We start from the raw sequence: 14,055 nt of genomic DNA, 5'->3' as shown, positions 1-14,055 counted from the left end.
TCTACTTTTATTAAAATATACTGAACTCAAGTTTCAGAGATTCGGTAACCACAGACTGTATCATAGTTGTCATCTGCAAATAACCTCTTGATAATTAAGATCCTGTTTATTCACACTAATTAGGGTGCAGATGTCGTCACCCTGTGTAGACACAGAGAGGGGGAGAAGAGGGGGGGGGGCACTGCTTCATACTTTTATATCTCTGCAAGCAGTTAATAATCTCCAACTTCCCCTGCACAGTAATGAACAGAGACTGAAAAACATGAACTACAGTACAGTACGTGACCCGGCCAGAGTTTAAACAAAAAAGAAAAGAAAAAAAAAATTGAGGCTTGTCTGTCTGTCCAGAAGAAAAACAAAAACATCCTCAGAGGAAGAAATGAGAAGCAGAACAAAATAATTAGAAGTTTCCTTCATGTGTGCTTTGTTAAAAAAGCTGCCGTTCTGCTGGCAGACTGTAGAGAAAGTTCATTTACACAATACACAGGAGTTATAATGTTCACCTAACACCTAATAAACATTAAGATCCTGCCTGTGGTGCTTTTGGTTAAAGTGTTGCCATCTTGCTTTTCAAATTAAAAGCATGGGAACATCAAACAGTCTGCAGCAAATCAACCCTAATCTAACCCTGAGAGAATGAGAATGACTGTCAAAACTATTGAGTTTTATGATATGATCTCTGTAAATCACATTATATTCAGTAGTATCACATTTTTCATCATTAGTCTTTTTAGAGCCAAATTACATCTTTTTGTTACTATACTTCCACCACAGCTCAACAGGGAAACACAAAGAGGGAATTTGATGCTAAAAAGACTGTAAATGTGTCAGATATCTACTTGATGTGATTAACTCAGACTGTTGAAGCCTCATATAAGCTTCACATCTACTATTAAATCCATTTTTCTATAAACTCATGGATTGTATCATCTCATGACAGCTGTGGATTTTCGCATCATTTAGATTGAAAGCACATTGGGAGAGGATCTTTTAATAGTCAGTATGAACAGGAGGAAAGATTACAGAAAGGAAAACCTCTTTCACTGTTCATATAGACACCTGACTGAAAATAGAGAACCTGTCCTTTAATTAGATAAACTGAGGTCATTTAATTATTTACTGTTGGTGTAAAAAGTTGTCAAATGCAGCTTTAACCTGCATGAACCCTCACCAGAATCATCTTTTACCAGGTTAAGGATGTGAGATTTACTTACCTATAGAAGTTCTTGTTGACCTTCCTCTCATGTGGGAATCCCAGCATGCCACAGACAACACGTGTGTTTTTAATCGACCATCCCACGTCGCAGATCTGCACCCAGCTGTCCTTATATTTCACCTCCACCACACCCTCCGTGATTGGCACCTTCTTTCTGGTCATGGCAACCACGGGCCGGAGACGCACCTCCTCCACCTTGTTCTCATCCACTTGAGCCTGGAGGGAGAAAATTGGTTGTTTTCAATTCAAATAATGCCAGATCTAGATTTACTTCATGAGAGAATAAGTTGTTGATTAGCTGCATTTTTCTTTTATTTATGCTCAGTAGAGTAGAGTATAAATCTATTTTTCTTTATATTTTTGAGATTTCCTCTTGATTTTAAACCTTTTTCTTACATTCATTTGTAGCACACACTGATGCTTAATGATGTCAAGTAAGGATATGAGGCTTTTATTAGCTGAAAATCATAAAACTGTCAGTCAATATTACTTTAAAATGAAATGAACAGACTACAAAGTGAGTCCTTTTAAATCTAATCTCCTCACTCACAGCTTGTAAACTGTAAACGTGACTATCTCAGATTGCCTGCTTTGCAATGAGTCACTTCCACTGTGGTTTATCTGAAAAAAATCACTGGCTGCAGTCACAGATTATAGTCTAGTCTGGACGCCACATTTGACCGAGCCTGAATCACAGCAGAAAGGCAGAAAGAGGGAGCAGTTGTGCAAGTGAAAGTCCGCCCACTTAACTCTTATGAAACTTTTTTTTTTTTGCGTAACACCCCTTTTGAATCATTCGAGTCATTTCCAGTCATCTGTACGGAGTCCCCAGTCCGACCTTGTTCACCTCGGACCAGTGTAGATTAAACATAAGGAGGAATCTGTGAATTCAGCAGTGTTCAAATCTTCCTGTCAGTTATTAACCTTTATTTGTCCAGGGAGGGCTTACTGAGCACATTTGATCCTTTTTAGAGTATTACCCCTTTAAGATTTGCCCATATTATAACCATCTCTAACATACTGTAGCTGATGAAGGAGAATACTACATCACTCATCCAGTTCCTGAGTACAAAATGTCCCAGGCAGCTCGAAGATTTGACCCCAAGATCATAGGAGTTGATGCTGCACTTCATAAGATTTAGTGAGCAACCTTTCCATTCACTCCCTCAGCTCAGGATATACATTAGGAGAAGCTGGTGGTGTTAACAGGTCCAGACACATGGTAGCCTATGGAGCAGGGCTAATCAGCACCATGTGTATGGTGGCAGCTACAGGTGGAGTTTCACTGAAGCAATAAATGTCTCCCATGTGGGTTAAATCTTATAGACTGTTTAGGCTGTGGAGCAGTAGGCCTGTAAACACAAAAGCAGCGTTTATGGGTTAATAATAATAAAAAATCTCTGTGTGTGTATGTGTGTGTGTGTTTTTTTGGTTTTTTTGGTAACTTACGTCAATAACATTTGGGTCCACAAAGCCTGGAATCCTTTCGTCTTTGCACACGACTCCGGCGTCTTCGTCGTGAGTGCAGTCACTGTTGCCCCAGCCGCGAGACTTGCAGAATTCAATGCTCTTCTCACCTCCGTTACACAGCACGTTGTCCAGCCAGATTTTCCCTGTGAAGGTGGCAGACTGTCAGCGTGGCTCCAGAAAACTGGCTTTTAGAAATCATGCGGTCCAAGGCCGGGGGAAGTAACACTTGGTTGCTTGTTGAACTGGTGCTCCGATGACTATGGAGGCTTAGATGTAGGCTAGTTATAGTGGAACAAGGACCTGAATAACAGATTTATCTAAGTGTCTAGTGTTAATGAAGTTTTAGCTTAAAAACTTGTTATTAAACCTAAATTAACCCTCCTGTTGTCCTCAAGTCGAGGAAGGAAAGGAGGGAGGAAGAAGGAAGGAAAGGAAGGAGGGAGAAAGGAAGGAAGGAAGGGAGGAAGAAGGAAGGAAAGGAGGGAGGGAGGAAGGACGGAGGGAGGAAGAAGGAAGGCAAGGAGGGAGGAAGGAAGGAAGGGAGGAAGAAGGAAGGAAAGGAGGGAGGGAGGAAGAAGGAAGGAAAGGAGGGAGTGAGAGAGGAAAGGAAGGAAAGGAGGGAGGGAGAAAGGAAAAGAGGAAGGAAGGAAAGAAGGAAGGGTGGAGGAAAGAAAGAAGGAAGGAAGGACGGAAGGAAGGAAGGAAGGAAGGAAGGAGGGAAGGAAAGAAGGAAGGAAGGAAGGACGGAAGGAAGGAACAGTCAAAACAGATGGGTCAATTTGACCAGGGAGGACAATACAAAGGTTAACAGTTTTTTAAAAATAGCTAAACAATGAGATGATTTGATTGATTGATGATTATATCTGCTTTAATAAACACAACCTTTTCTTATATAAAAACTAAAGAATAAACTCTCTGTGCCCTCTGAAAGCTTCATCAAGGATAAATCATGTTTATCTGTGACTGCTGAAGTCTTTATGAATGATTTGTGGTGCAGAAGTTTGGTCTGGAGACTAATTATGTGAGGAAATACTTTGACAGCTGAGATAATATGAACAGTATGTGAGGCTTAGATTTGATGTGACACACATTCCTGCAGTCTGCTACATAATTGAGACGTCTGAATATCCCTAAAAATGTGTGTGTGGTCCAACAAGTGTAAATATCTGACACTGTGTTGAACCACAAACTGAACCTCAGGAGGTCTTGGAGGTCACTCTCACCAAGGCCCTTCCCGTATTTGGCACTGTGGGTCCATCCTGTGGCTGAGACGAAGCCCAGTTGGCGGCAGAGCACGTTGGCGTTGGCTATGGAGAAGTCGTCATCACAGATTGTGCCCCACTCTCCCTTGTAGAAAAGCTCTACGCGGCCCTCGTTGTGTTTTCGTGGGTATCCGGTCAGTCGGACCTTTAGCCTCTCTGTTTGGGGCTGAGGGGACAGGGATGGTGTCGGTGTTGGGGTTGGCTTTGGTGTTGGCGTGGCTGCGTTTGATGGTGTCGTCTGAGTTAAACAGAAAGGCAACCACAACCCAAACAGGAGGCTGAAGGCTAATTGCTGCCTGCGACTTGACTTCTCCATTACGTCAACTGCACATAAAGAAAAAGGAAAAGGCAACGTCAACACCAGTGAAACATCTTATTGTCCAGTTTAAAAAGGGTTGTCAAGATTATTTTGCAAATGTAATAGATTACAGATTAATAGTTGCCCTGTTTAAACTTTAATAAGTAGGCTAATGTAACTATTTCAATTACTTAATCAAAGTAATGTAACTTATTACATTTGATTAGTTTTCCAATTTTCTAACCAATGTTTTCAGCTGTTAGGGTAAGTGTTCCCATTAACCCACCAAAATCTAAATTCAGGTGTTTTTCATGGATACTGACATGATTTATAAGGGAGATCATTTCTTATAAAGCAACATTTACATCTCATTTTAAATGTATTCATTGGTTCATGTAGATTTTATAATATAAAATAAAGATATTTGATGAAAAAAGTCACAGTCTGGCATTAGCTTAATTGGTACTGTGACACCATTTAAGTCCATGTGTGCTCCAAATAAGGTCGATGTCATGATTTAGTTACAAAATATTAAAAAAAATTGATTTCAAAGGATTAAAAACAGAAATATATGTATTCAGTAACATGTTAAATATTAAAGAATTAGGAAAAAACCCTCCTGAGCAAAATCTTAAAGGTCTGACTTCAGATGTAACCTCCTTTGTAATCATCAACATTTCCATCAGAAACTGTAACAGATTACAATTACATTTATTTTGTATTAATTAAATAGCGTAATGCTGCTACATGTAACCTAGCTAGTTCCTCCTCAACACTGAGTTTAAATGTGAATGAACACCTAACTTTACTATGAAGACAGTCCAGGTGGATCAAAGTAAAGTCAGCTTTTAAATAATTCACTGAGTCTATTATAGTGGAGACGATACAGAGCCCTTTACATAACATAACCATAAAATACCTCATGGACATGACAAACTATCTTTCATGCACCTGAAAGTTTCTCGTGTGCACAAGAAACTCTTTGCAAAACCATTTCATTTATATAATCACACACATGAGCAGCAGACCTGTATGTACTCCTATACCTTCATGAGAATGTGAAATATAGCAGAAAATCAACGACATTCAAAAGATAATAAGGCAGATTGAAAACTCTGCAGAGAAATCCCATGATGACCTTTTTCCTACTCCCACACAAGATAGTTTTTGGTGCTGTAATCCTTCAGATCAGGGATGTCAAACATGCGGCCCGTGGGCCAGATCCGGCCCGCCGAGGTGTCTAATCCGGCCCACTTTCCTTATTCCTCCCTTCCTTCCTTTTTGTCTTCTTTTCTTTCCTTCCTTCCTTCCTTCCTTCTTTCCTTCCTTCCTTCCTTCCTTCCTTCCTTCCTGTCTACTCTTCCTTCTCCTCCTTCTTTTCCTTACTTTCTTCCTTCTATCTGGCCTCCCTCCCTTTCTTCCTTCCATCTCTCCGTCCTTCCTTCCTTCCTTCCGTCCTTCCATCTTTTTAATGATCCGGCCCACGTGAGATTAAATTGGGCATTATGTGGCCCTTGAATGAAAATGAGTTTGACAGCCATGCTTCAGATGGTTCAAACATCACATCTAAACAGTTTCTAAGCACACAAGCGAGATGCAACATGTTCAACCTCGCTGTTGGTTCTCTTTTGGGACTGACATAAGACCTGTTTTGTATTTACATCACAGTAAAAGGACACTTGAGCAGCACACCTTCCAACTATCACTCTAGTCGAAATGATTGATTGGCCTAAGTGCCTCTCATTAACCTTAAAGCCCCGTAAATAATCCCTTTAATTGTCCAAATCACCTCAAAGTGCTCTCCTGTTCAGCTCAAATGTCTCTGTGTTTGACCCAGGTGACCCTCAGTTAGTTTAAGTCCCAATCTGGTGTGATTAAAGGGCAAAAATTAACCTTAGCATGCACAGATAAGCATGTGAGGGATTGAGATGCCGAATCATCATCATCATATTTGACACAAATTGGGTTGCAATCATTATTTTTTATTATCAATTAATCTGATGTGTCATTTTTTATATTGAAAATGCCTGTGATATTTTGCACAGCTAATTCTCCCATGATAGTTTCCCACACTGAATATATTTATCACATCATACAAGAATCCTAAAATTCGACTCAGTGCATTTTTGTTTTTCTTACTCGCTGAGCAGCTGAAGTCAAGTGGACTAACAGAGGAGAGCTGAAGATAGGCTCAGCATATGGAAGTAGGTTTGGTGTAAGAGTGTAGTGTTGCTCCAGCAGTTTGATTCAAACCATCTGTTCAGTGTTTACTTAAGTCTGATGCGGAGAGGAATAACAGGCCGTATTAAAAAACCGAGTATCCATCACAAAGCTTACATGAATGTTTATATTTATCAAGTTAACAGCTGCACTTTGCTTCTTTTTTATGCAGTATTTTTTGCAATGCTGGTGTGTTAATTTTCACACAGCATCTTTTTCCCCTAAATAAAATGCTCTCTCTGCTCTCTTAAAGCTTCCTGTACAGCTCTGGTAATGTATTGAATGCTGCATAGACCTGCTATTGATAACTTGACAGCTACACTCTTTCTTAAAGAGTCAAGCTTTTAGTGAGTTTGGGGGGGTTGGGTGTGTGTGTGTGTGTGTGTGTGTGAGAGAGAGAGAGAGAGACACAAATACAGTAGTGTGGTGTGTTTGTACAGCGACCACAGACCGAAGGCACTCTTTCCAAAACATGTATGAGACTGACTGCGTCGTCTGGGTCCAATTTCACAGTGTATGGAAGGACACACACGCTCATGCTAAGCTTCGGTCGACAGGAGCAGAGACTCGGTCTGCACTTACAGCCACATGGTGCTAAAGTGTGCAGCAGGTATTCTCTATGTTATATCTTAATTTTAAAAAAGATTGTTATATGTCTTTAGGGACAGGGGAAGCCAAGAATACCCAGCAAGAATCAATCTGCACGTGGACAAACTGATCACTTTCAAATTTAACCCGCCAATAAAATGGTTTAGATAATCTGCCTAAACTTAACTTTTGCTTTATTTAACCCTTAAACAGGCAGAAGTGGAAAATAAGATAATTTGGTGTCACTATTAATCTCATTTGCACCTGTAAAGTAAAAAAATTACAAGGTGTTAAAGGATAATTACCGTTTTTTACAACCTGGACCTTATTTCTAGCATAAAATACGATCATTTACTCACCCAGACAACTTTGGTGTCATTTGGAGTCGTTTGGACGAAATTAGCTCCAGTGTTGCTGCGTATATCCGTATAGGCCTAATACGAGTACACGGGGCACCGAAGCGCAGCCTCTATATAACACATTATCTGCCGCGAAACTAGTTCATTTTAGCAATATTTAGTTATGATACGTTAGTGCTATTCCCCTCCGAGCCCGTGGTGGCACGTTATCAACATCCGGGGTCTGTAAATTGACCTACTAACCTCTCATAGATAACCTCTGATCTGACATCATCCAGATCAGAGGTTAGTACCAAAGTTGTCTGGGTGAGTAAATGATGGTATTTTATGCTAGAAATAAGGTCCAGGTTGTAGAAAACAGTAATTATCCTTTAAAGAGTCTCTATCTCCTGGTGCTCGATCTCTGTTTAAGGTATAAAACTTCTCTGATTGTGTGACTACTTGTGTTTCGATGCTGCCATGTTCCCACAAGATAGACAGCAAGGCCACAAAATTACACAAAATTATACCAAAGCTGATTTTGTCTGGTAGAAGCTTTTAAAAGACCAATGTGTCAGACTCAGTGAGATCAAGTAATAAGGTAACACCTCTCCCACTTCCCTTTCCTGTTTGTAGGAGAATCTACTGCGGCTATGAAAGTCATAAAAAATCACGATGAGCCCTCTCTAAAGCCAGCGTTTTGTTTGTCCGTTCTGGGCTACTGTAGAAACATGGCGGACCTAGGGAGCACCCTATATAGATATAAACAGTTCACTCTAAGATAACAAAAACACAATGATTCTTATTATTAATGGGATTATACCAATTATGGATATTACATTATTACATTGCTGCCAAGTCCGTTCCACTAGATGGCGCTAAATTCTTCACACTGCACCTTTAATTATAATTTAAAAAAAACATAATACAGAAAAGATGAGTGAGTGAATGTAAAGAATATAAAATAATAAGACAAAAAAACCTTCTAGGTGACACTGATGGAGCGGAAATTTATAATACAATAAAAGTCAGACACTTTCTTTCTCTCTCGCTCTCTCTCTTCTACATTTAGCTACATCTCTTCCTCTCTCGCCCCTCTCCATACCAATGTGCTCATGGATCAGGTCTTGTGAAAGGCTCAAATCAACCAGGCAGCAGTTCTCTGGATCAGCTCGACATAGAGAACCGTTCCAACACTTTAGTCCCTGTAAAGTCTTATCCTGAGTCACTGCGATCACACTTTCCCACCACCACACACACACACACACACACACACACACACACACACACACACACACACACACACACACACACACACACACACACACACACACACACACACACACACACACACACACAAACACACACACATCCCTCTTAATCTGTTTGCTAATCAGTACCAGAAGTCTGTACCTCTGTTTGTCCCGAGGCAACAGAAAAAGACTTTCCTGCCGTGTTCCTGCCTGTTTTTCACCTCAGAGGAACTTTGGTGAAACTTTATCCCTCGTCACCGGGGGCGACGGGGGGACAGACTCAATATTTTTTTTTAACCCTCACATACATATCCACAGTATCCTTTCATAATGAGTCTCTAAAATTATTAATGGATGCCTCATCAGACGTAGGTAAATGTGTGATTATTAATCCTTAAGGAAGCTTTCAGAGAGCAGAGATGCTTTTATTCTTCAGTTTTTATGCTTTTAGTTTGTCGCTAATTAAATATTTACAATCAGACCTCATAACATAAAACAGAGGAATGTAACGAGGTCAATGAATTATATTAAATGTGAAGAATGCAGCAGTGATTTATGAATGTTTTAACCCTCCTCTTGTCCTCGGGTCAAGGAAGGACAGGAGGAAGGAAGGAAGTAAGGAGAGAAGGAATGGAGGAAGGAAAGGAAGAAGGAAGGATGTAAGGAGAGAAGGAAGGAAGGAAGGAGAGAAGGAAGGAAGGAAGCAGGGAAGGGACGAAGGAAAGGAGGAAGGAAGGAAGGAAGGAAGGAAGGATTGAAAGGAGTAAGGAGGGAGGGAAGGAGGAAGGGAGGAAGGGAGGGAAAGAGAGGAAGTAAGGAGAGAAGGAAGGGAGGAAGGAAGGAAGGAAGGAAAGGAGTAAGGAGGAAGGAAGGAAGGAAGGATGGAAGGAAGTGAGGAAAGAAGTATGGAGGGAAGGAAAGAAGAGATGGGGTCAATTTGACCCGGGAGGACGACAGGAGGGTTAATTCAATTTTTGACAAAAATATAAATCAGCTGCATACAAATGTTCATAAGAAGTTGAAATATTTCAATTTTTGTTGATTCTGGGTCACATTAGGAAGAAGTTATTAAATTTAAAGCTAAAACAAAACAATATTTAAGGTCTTTTTACTGCTTTCAAATGTCAAAATGGGTGAAATGTGACCCTGAGCAGCATGTAAGGGTTTAGATCGGGTGGTTAAATCTTTCCTAGAAATACTGAGAAAGTACAGTTTGGGTTTTATTGGATTTCATGGTCTTAGATGCAAATCTCAAATCCTAAACACAAGAATGGAATATCTCCCACACACACAACCACTGTCTAATAAAACATCCTTTATAAGTTATAAATAAGAACTAATTTGGAGTTGCCAGTTGTCCCATTAGCTGGTGTTTATCCTTGTCCAGCATGACATCAGCATTTTAGTTCATCAGGAAAGCCTCTAAAGGATCAATTTACAACTTTTTGTACTATATCTTTACTACTATTGTTTGTTTGTTTTATTGTTTTATTCTACTGTTGCTCTTCTATCTTTGCTATCCACTTGCTGCTTCAATAATGTAAATTTCCCCACTGTGGGACTTATAAAGTATAATTTTATCTCATCTCTTATCATCAGGACATTAGCTGCAGGTATCTGGACCAACATCTCTTAATGAACATGTTATTAACATTTATAACTGCGGGATTGATGATTTCATTCGTAACTGTATTACTGTCAATGAGACTTCTCACAACCTGGCAACCCAAATGTTGTCCTTATTAAAGTTGGTAGTAACTTTTAGGAAGCACATCTTATTATATACCAAATTTAACATATGATGATGGTTCTTGTCCTGTACTGAAGTACTTGAGTTAAATTACTAATGCAACCATGTAAAATACTTCATTACAAGCAAAAGTGCTGCATTCAAAATTCAGTTTAAGTAAAAATACACAAGTATTGTCAGCAAAACGTATCAGAAGTAAAAGTTCATGTTCTGCAGAAAAACACCCTCTGATCAGATTATTAATACTGATGCACCAGTGCATAAGCAACATTTTACTGTTGTAACAAGTGATTTAACAACTTTATACAGTTAATTGAGTCGAGTGGTTTCCCAATCTGAAGGTTGAGTCCCCTCATAGGAACGCAAGATAAATCTGGAGGGTTGTGAGATTATTAGAGGATGAGGTATTCTGTCTTTTAAGAGCATTCATGACTCATTTTACTGTTTCTACTTTTATTGATTTGTTTGAATGTCAAATCTTTACTTTTTTTGTGTGTTAAATATTTCATCATTTGACCACTTTGGGCTTTAAGCTGTTACTACTTCGAGACCATTTGAGGTTTGAAGGGGAAACGTCTTTGTGGGTAAACAGCCAACAGCTCATAAACATCTGAAATATGACAAGGGACACCAACTAGATACTGATTATTGTTGTTTCAAACCAAAAAACCTGGTGAACCACTGGTTTAATCTTCAACAAAGCATTATATTTTACAAGTTTATCATATTTTCAAAGTAAAATCTTAATCTGAAAAGTAACTACAGATGTAAAAAAGTACATTTCCCTCTAAACTGCATCAAATGGAAATACTTAAGTACTTCCAAATCGTACTTAAGTATAGAAGTGAGTGTATTTTCCACCACTGTAGATATGGCAACAGGGATTCCTTTGAAAACACTGTATACTCTTCTTTTCCGAGACATTATTTGGCTTCTGTTTCCTGTCTCAACATTCTTCACATTTTTTTAAAAAATCTGCAAGATTCAGTATCCGAAAAGTGAAAGTCTGTTTTCAGCAGTCTGGATAAAGTGCTGCAGATTAAAGCTGATTTAGTCTGAAAAGGCTGATTTTACAGCACCGTGTTGTTATGGAGTTATCATAGTGTGAATATAAAGTAATCTGGAGCGTGTGTTTTTAATAGTCACACTATAATTATCTTTAGTTTGCTGCTTTTCTGACACAAATTAGGAAGTTTTAATGTTGAACTACAGTGAAATTACTTTTTAAATCTACTTTTTGCAGCTTAATCACAATCCCTCCCTACAGTTCTTTTTTATTACTATCCATAAAAACTCACATTATTAACACAGTATGAGTCTTACCTTGTATTTCCCACTCTGAGGAGGTTATAACGGTTCCAGTGGAGAAAAAAAAGGAGGGAGGTGTGTTATTTAAAAATGATTGATTATCCAGAAGTTCATAAACTGAACCTCTAAAGAGAAAAAGATGAATAAATAGTCCAACACAGCTTGAGCTAATTCATCTCCTCCATTAAACAGGCGTCCAGTTTGCGGCACAGTGGTCCACCCAGCAGCTCTCACTCCTTCCTTCAGCCTTACAGTCTGTGAATTGCCAGCTGTGCAGCCTCACCGAGGAGGAGGAGGAGGAGGAGGAGGAGGAGGAGGCTGAAGTGGGCTGGATTTATTCCCTGGAAAGACACACTAACTCTTTCATGGATGGATCAGTTACAGGTTGTCCTCTTGCATAACGCCAAAAAACGTGAGTTTTAATTCATTTCACACGCAGACTACGTGTCTGTCGAAGCGTCCGACGTGGCCGCAAAACATTTACAACCCAAAAAAAAGTGCAAATGAGTTTTCTGTAAAAATATTTTGTATGTAAATTTGAGTAAATGTCTTAATACTGACATGCTGCGAAGTTCAGCCACACTCACAACTGATCTGGGGTTCTCAAAGTGGGGTCCCGGGACCCCCAGGGGTCCTTGAGGGGGCTCCAGGGGTCACCAGCAAGATGGGGAGTAATTGATTTTCACTATAACTCCTTCCTTAAGTAACACAATGACAGGAAGTAGAAAGTATTTTAGTCACTAATTCACACATTTTCTATAATAAAACATCTAAAAGCAAAACTCTGATCAGATGGGGGTCTGTGGTCTAATTTGTGTCCGTTTTAAGGGTTCTGAAACGTTTTGAGAACCACGGAGCTAAACAATGCTACAGGAAGGTGTGAAGGGGTGGACAAAATAACAGGAACACTACAACATAATCAACCTCCAAACTACTAAAATTACTGAGTTTAATAAACAAAAATCATCAAGAGGTCCTAGTGATGTCATTCTATTGTATTATAATTATATTTTTTAATGTATTTTATTCTTTTAGGGAGATTAAAATGACACAATATAATTAGTCATATGAATAAAAGGCTCCAGAGAAGAAAAGTAACTACAAACCACATGGTGTATTTAGTTTGAGGAAGACATTATAGTTTAGCTCTTTTCCTTCAATGCCCTAAATTTTAAAATAATCCTTTAACCCCCCCCCATAATAAAAAATGCCACATGTAGTCAAAAAGATATGAAATATTTGCGTTTAATCAGGAAACTTCAGTAAGAAATGACACTTACAAAAAAAAAAAAAAAAAAAAAAGTAATGCAATGTACAAGCAACCAATCAGTGTCTCATTTTAAAATCACATGACTGAAAACGTTACTTATTCTATTTTATAAAAAAAAAAAAAACACGACGACAGGCACTTCAGTTAAAATCAACTCCTGAACTGGTAGATACTTCATCTAGTGTAGCTGACAGACAGTGTGAATTTTTGGGAGTCAAGATAAGTTTCCATGGTCCCTGTGATGTGATGTCATTTGATGAGTAACTGAAAACAAACATTTAAAATGGGACGGATGTGCATTAAAATGAAATAATGGGACCAATCACAACCCTGGTGAGACATCAGAGACACAAGAGGTTCCTACTTGACTAAATGTCTCCGTAAAAAAAACCCCAAAAGCTTGAAGACTGACCGACCTACTGACCGAGACGAACATTAAATTAAAAACACAGACACAGTTCACTACATTCGACGCTCTTGAACGTACCACTAACCTTTGATTTTTGGGAGAAATTCAGCCCTATAACTTCTACACAGACGTTTGGGGCTCACTGATATACGACACTGATTGTACTGATTTCCTTGATAAAGCTCAGGAGAAGAGTTTAGTTAATACAACTTTATAAATATGAACATCTTAAGTGAAATAAAAGGACTGTAACAGTACATTATGTGTCCTTTACAGAGGCAGAAACAATCCACAGTCTCCATAAGTAACAAGTCATTTCTCCTTTTAAAGCATTTAATAAGACTGATGTAACTGTGATGATTCAAATTCAGACAGATTGAGTTTAAATTAAAAAAAAAAAAATCCAGTGTGGAAAACTTGTCTGCTTTTTTGCATCGACTGTTTAAAGTAAAGTAGTGACCATGACGATAATGGCTCAAGTATAATAAACAGACAGAGAAGAAAAAGCAGTGGTAAATGTTTGTTAATAGTCTTGTTTTAACTTACCAGGAGTAGCAGGTGGATGGGAGGAGCACCACACACTCACAAAGCTAAAATTATCAGATACAATCTTTGGTAGTTTTTTTTTCTTTTTTAAAAAGGGCAAATATTAAATTTCTTGGTTCCAGTCTCT

General features: G+C 38.9%; 1 protein-coding gene across 1 annotated transcript in view; it reads right to left on the bottom strand.

Moving 5' to 3' along the window:
• loxl3b (lysyl oxidase-like 3b) overlaps positions 1 to 11,936 on the bottom strand; it is a 34,803-nt gene extending 22,867 nt beyond the window's left edge. The window contains exons 1-4 of the mRNA XM_053335260.1: positions 11,719 to 11,936; positions 3,910 to 4,272; positions 2,666 to 2,829; positions 1,215 to 1,432 (exon numbers count right to left, since the gene is read on the bottom strand). Coding sequence (XP_053191235.1) covers positions 1,215 to 1,432; positions 2,666 to 2,829; positions 3,910 to 4,264 — 737 coding nt within the window. The 5' untranslated portion in view covers positions 4,265 to 4,272; positions 11,719 to 11,936. The remainder of the gene's footprint in view (positions 1 to 1,214; positions 1,433 to 2,665; positions 2,830 to 3,909; positions 4,273 to 11,718) is intronic.
• Between the last annotated feature and the right edge of the window lie 2,119 nt (positions 11,937 to 14,055).

The sequence above is a fragment of the Scomber japonicus genome, chromosome 16 (genome assembly GCF_027409825.1).
Source record: "Scomber japonicus isolate fScoJap1 chromosome 16, fScoJap1.pri, whole genome shotgun sequence".
NCBI lineage: Eukaryota > Metazoa > Chordata > Actinopteri > Scombriformes > Scombridae > Scomber > Scomber japonicus.
The sequence above is the reverse complement of the archived record's forward strand: the minus strand, read 5'-3'. Positions and strand labels throughout refer to the sequence as shown.